Source organism: Sciurus carolinensis, chromosome 7, assembly GCF_902686445.1.
Source record: "Sciurus carolinensis chromosome 7, mSciCar1.2, whole genome shotgun sequence".
In the NCBI taxonomy this organism is placed as follows: Eukaryota; Metazoa; Chordata; class Mammalia; order Rodentia; family Sciuridae; genus Sciurus; species Sciurus carolinensis.
Window position 1 is genome coordinate 90,556,967 of NC_062219.1, and position 6,000 is coordinate 90,562,966.

The 6,000-nt window shown below is 30.6% G+C and overlaps 1 protein-coding gene across 1 annotated transcript in view; it reads left to right on the forward strand.

The window, feature by feature from the left end:
- Lmbrd1 (LMBR1 domain containing 1) overlaps nucleotides 1–4,668 on the forward strand; it is a 96,036-nt gene extending 91,368 nt beyond the window's left edge. Inside the window, exons 15-16 of the mRNA XM_047559331.1 lie at nucleotides 3,935–4,026; nucleotides 4,199–4,668. Of these exons, the coding sequence (XP_047415287.1) occupies nucleotides 3,935–4,026; nucleotides 4,199–4,312 (206 nt within the window). The 3' untranslated portion in view covers nucleotides 4,313–4,668. The remainder of the gene's footprint in view (nucleotides 1–3,934; nucleotides 4,027–4,198) is intronic.
- The last annotated feature ends 1,332 nt before the right edge of the window (nucleotides 4,669–6,000 follow it).

Sequence of the window (6,000 nt, forward strand, 5' to 3'; positions counted from 1 at the left end):
CTTGCTTGAAGATTATTCTCCTTGTACGTTTTAGAAATGCTTTCTAAAATGCTTTCTAAATAGAAATGCTTTCTATATCTATGCACATAAGGATTTAATAAGTAAGTACAAATATATAGTGTATTTATAAATGATTTCAAGTAACATAACTCATTTGTGACTTAAATCAACAATAAGTGTTTTTTGAAAGTACATTTAAAGGAAAAGGCAATATTTATTATAATCAGTGACGAGAGTTATCTTAGTGGCAGTAGCAAACATTAAGAAGGACATAATAAGTACACTAAGAGGAAACAGGAATATATATGTAAGTTATCAGGTAAAGTTTCCAATTGTATGCCAAACAATGGTTTCATTACATTTTTCTGTTATTTCTCTGATGATATAAGCAAAGAGGGAGGAAGGGTGGAAGTAATGAGATTTAAATATTTTTGATTGTATTCATGTACTTAGATATCTTTCTTGACTTTATAAATTTTGATTTTTTTTCTTTTGGTGTCAACATTTAGTTGTCAGTTTAATTGGAACTTCTAATATGTTTTTTTGAGTTACAACAGTCAGAAGTCCATTGAACACAATCCCTAAATGGAACATTGACCAATTTTAAAATTTCCTTTGAAGGTAAAACCAAGTTTAGAATGTCCTTTATAACTTTCTCAGATAACTGTTGAAAGAAATTCATAAATCTAGATATTCATGATTCAGGTGAGAAGCTACAAGTTGACAGATGATAAAAAAAGAAGCTCCCCTCCATTTACTCAGTGTGGAATCATCCCTTAAATTGGAAATATGTACATGGAACTTATTAACAAAAATTCTTCTGTGGGTGTATGGCATTTAATATAAATAGAATTCAATATATTAGACATAAAGATAACTATAAAAAGCTGTTACATACTTTTATGTGTATACTTTTAGTCATGATGTAAAAAGGGCTACTAACAATGATTTTTTTTTTACTTTTATGTTATTTTGGAAAGCTGTGTTAAAGTTCACAACCTTTAAAAATAGTGAACATATAAATAATGTAATAGGAAAAATATTTAAGATATAGTTTTGATGGTAGTCCAAAGAATCTGATTATAAGCCAGTGTAAAATGTCACTGAATGAATTATTAGACCACTAAGGAAAAATAATTTAAATTTACTTGCTTCTGGCAGCTCACTCTCTGACTTTTAATCCCTATTGTGGATCTGAAATTTCTAATTCAGTCAAATTTTGATTCACAGACTGTCTTGAAATATGAAAAGATGTAATAGATTTTTTATATTGTAAGTTTAGAGTATTGTCACTATTGAGAAGATTGACTTTTTTCAACCAGGTTTATATTTGTATAGCCGAGTTCATGGTAATACTTAAGCCATGAGATATACTGTTCTTATTTTTAAAATAATTTTCAAGAGTAATTTTTTTTTTTTGGCATAGGTCCCATACTATATGTCTCCCTTCCTTTTGGAAACATCCAAAGTGATTATTTTATTTAAAGGATTGTACTTTGCAGCAGTATATCCTGTTGCTGAATTATACACATTTGAATTTTGCTTAATCTACTCGTGTTTATTTTAACCATAAATAGAGAAAAGTGACGAACATATACAAAGTAGTCGTGGTACTGATGCCTAAGTAATTCTTTTCCTTACTACTCTTGGACATATATTTCTGAAAACTTAAAATTAGTTGTTCTTTGCAACTATTTGAGCAGCCTTTAGGAGCTGTGTTCTTTATCTGAGGTTTGGGTATGCTTAAGATAAAAAAGAAGAAAATAAATATTAATTGGTGTTTTGCACATGGTTTTGATATACCTTATTTGGTCTTTACAAAAAGATGATGAGATCCTCATTTTACAAGTGCACAGGCACCACACTTCTGATTTGCCCTTGCACATGGCAAAGAGAACAAATGGTAGTCAACTCCAGTGGGATGGAGCACAGAGCCATGGCTCTTCTTTCACCATGCTGGACATTTTATTTATACTTCTATTTTTAAGATAAATTCAAGATAAATTTATTGATATTTATTTATTTTAATATCATGGGAATCATGTCAGATTTTAATTCAAAAAATAGAAAGTGTGCTATTTAACAGTATACATTTAAAATAAGATATTCCCTCTCTTAAATTTAATTTTGCTTCGCCAGTCATGTTGAATATGAATGAATAGGTGTGCTCTGATGGGTACTTTAGAATACTCAGGCTTATCGAATAGGAAAAATGGCAATTGAATAACTATATTACTCTGAAGTAAATTCTGTAATTGAAGTGACAATAAAATGTGGTAGGAGCAGAGTAAGTGACAATGGGATTTCTTATCTAGGAGTCTCCTCTGGTATACTGAACTCCCAGCACCTTGTACTGTAATATTTTGTGCTTATTACAGGAAGGCAGGGAAACAAATATTTGTTCAACCACTACTGCTTGAAGGCTTTTTGGCTTTCTTAGAGAATGTGAATAGTCCTTCTAGGCTCTCCTATTGATAGAATAAAAAGAATATGAAAGTAGCCCTTTGGAGATCAATAGAGAAGGATTAGATTGTTAACTGTTGGAAGGAACAGGTTGCTTCTCTATTAAATTGCATGTTTGCCAGAAAAAGAGACAGCTTTGTCCCGTTTAGTATTGAACAATTCAGAAGTAAATATTGAAGTACAATGTTGAAGTGGAAGGTCCTAGAATAGATAAGATTTAAATGCTCTAAATCTTTACATATATATGTGATAAGCCTTGTATTGTGGTAAAATATAACCTAATTTCTACTTTTCAAAAAATCATGTATCAACCAAAATTATTTTAGAGTATATTAGATCTTTAATGTAAAAGCTGAACTATAAAACTCCCAGCTCAATTTTTGTTTTATAGAAAAATAGCACTTATTGAAGCTGAGAAGACAGTTCATAAAAATAAAATATGTATTTCCTTACAGCAGAAAGATGTGATGTTGGTCTTCTAATTGCATGTAAGATGTTTTGCTGTTATCCATTTTGGCTAAAAATAATGCAGAAATCAAAATCTCTTTTGTAATTAATAGACTGATAGGAAGTTGCCTTGTAAGATAAAAGTTTTCTTTTGTAGAGAATAAAGACCACCTAAAATATGTGAGGTTGTTATCCTCTGTCAGCTGCAGCAAATATAATTTTTCTCACTGTTACGTTATATTTTTCCAGCCAGGACTTTCTGAATAGCCTGAATAAGCAAATATTTTCTTAAACATCATTGACTAGATATGTGTGAATATGTATAGATAGATGTTTATAACCTAATGGCAATAGTGTATTTAGATAATACTAATATGAAATCTGACACAAATATCAAAAAACCAGTCTACTACCTTATGAGTTGTATTTTATTTGTAGGAGAAAAATATATTATTTATTTTTAATTGCAGCTATAATGCTCTGTAAAATTTAAACAGAAAGAATATCAGCAAATAATGATCTTCATATTTTTTCAATAGCATTATTAAAAAGGAGAAGGTTCAAAAAAGCCTTCTCATTTTTTATCTGTTCTGAGAATTGATTTCCTAGAAAAGTGTAACTTGATACCAACCAAATCTGATTACTTTGTTCAATTTTTCCTGATTTTCACTGGAAAAGTTTGTCTTTGTTTTATTTTGGGATATGTCTGACACTCCAGGCTAAAAGTATTTTTCTACTTCAAATAAATTAGTCAAGATAATGTTTTTTTACACTTAAATCTGTATTATAATGGTGGCACTAATTTTTTAAAAATATGTCATAGGGTTTGGCAGTTTAACACTATATTAAGGTGATTGAGAGTGGGCTTTGGAGAGAAACTTAGGTTTTAGGTCTCTTAACGTTTACTGACTGTATGTATGATCTTGACCATTAGCTTTGACTAATCACATTTTAGATATAGAATGAATCATCAGTTTTAAGAAGAAACTATCTCACCATAGTTCTTTGTTTTGCTATTTTCTAGATCAGTGTACTGTTACCCGGACATACCTATTTCTTCACAAGTTCTGGTTCTTTAGTGCTGCATACTATTTTGGAAACTGGGCCTTTCTTGGGGTAAGTACAGGTCTCTCAGGCATGATTTTCCTTTATAAAGTTCAGTGTATAAACTCCTTGTTTGTATATCAGTAGTCCATTTGTATCTCAGTACCGCCATTGAATTTTAAATGCATTACTTCTAAATGATTTTAGATTTGAGAAATAACACACTGCTTATTTAAATTTACAGGTATTCTTGATTGGATTAATTGTATCCTGTTGTAAAGGGAAGAAATCAGTCATTGAAGGAGTAGATGAAGATTCAGACATAAGTGATGATGAGCCCTCTGTTTATTCTGTTTGACAGCCTTCAGTCTTAAAGGTTTTATAAAGCCAGCTGAGTTATCTGTTATGCAATTTTAAAGTTTTAAAGTTAAACATTAGGATAAACTAACTAGCTTTCATCAAAAATGGGAGCATGGCTGTGAAAAAGAACTATATTTTTTATGTTTCTGAAGGTAACATTATTGTATCATAGATTAACACTTAAAATTGCTAAAGTAATACTGTGTAAATATGAAACTACCGGCTTTGTGAGGGAATGTTTGTGGAAAAAAATTTCTTTAATGTATAATAGTGTTAAATTGATTAAAAATCTTCCAGAATTAATATTCCCTTTTGTTGCTTTTTAAAAACAATAAAAAATCACTTGTATCTGTGCCTTGGAGTCTCCAGAGTATTGTGAAATTTTAAAGTATGTGTATCTGATTGTCTAAAAATAATACTCATAATATAGCATAATAAACACTACTCCCATATGGAATTTGTTTTTAATTTTTTGCATAAAATTGTTAGTGCCACTCAGATTTCATGAAAAAATTTCAAACTGCCTAAGACAGTGGCATTTTAAGATGTTTGTTATATTGTTCAAATAGTAACCATTAGGATTAACCATTAGGTATGTTTCCACTTCTACAAGAGCATTTAAGACATAAATGCACATAAATACACACATATATGTATACACATATACATATATAGAGAGAGATCTATCTGTTACTATGGGTGGCATTTATTTTATAGATGACCTCAGAACTTGCCAACATAAATGGAAGTGATGAGAATAATTCTGAAAAAAATTAATTTACCTATCTATGACATCATATTTAAAAACATGTTTTCATTAAAGATTGAAATTTGCACAAAAATATAGTGAAAGCTATATATCAGTATTTTGAATACATTCTGAATAGTGAAAAATAATCACAAATGATTATTCTAAATTTATGAATATAAACAAATTACAATTCATCAAAAGTATAGACATGATCCTTGAAGTAAAATGCTAAGTTTCTGGAAAAGATTTAAGAATTAACAGTCATCTCCAACTGAATCCTTCTGTCCCTTAATTTTTGTACCACTTTTTTTCTGTTCTCATTTTTCACTTCTCTTTTGTTTTTGGCACCAGGGATTGAACTCAGGAGCACTCAACCACTGAACCACATTCCCAGCCCTATTTTGTATTTTATTTAGAGACAAGGTCTCACTGAGTTGCTTAGCACCTCACCATTGCTGAGGTTGGCTTTGAACTCCCAATCCTCCTGCCTCAGCCTCCTGAGAAGCCACCGCACCTGGCTTCTTTACCTCTCTTCACATACCTTTAAAGCCTTCATGTTTGACTTCTGATTCTTTATCTAACCTTTAGTGTCATTCACCGGGATTTCATTCTTTTCTGTTCTTGTATTACGTTTTCTCTGTGGACAGTCTCACTGTATGCCCTTAGCTTCCATTCATATTACTTTTTTCTAAGTTCTAAAGTTTTACTTCACTCTCAACTAGAAATTACTGTTTTAATTGTATCATATTGACGATAGAACTAAGACCCTCTCAATATTTTTTTTTTTTGACAAATGGCCTAATTTTTCAAAATCAGGCCCACCTAACTGTCTTAAACCAAATATCAGGCAGACCTTATGTCTTATGTATAAATGACTCATCAACTAGTAAGTCATATTGATTTCTATTTCATATCCATCCTTCAGCTTGTCTCCT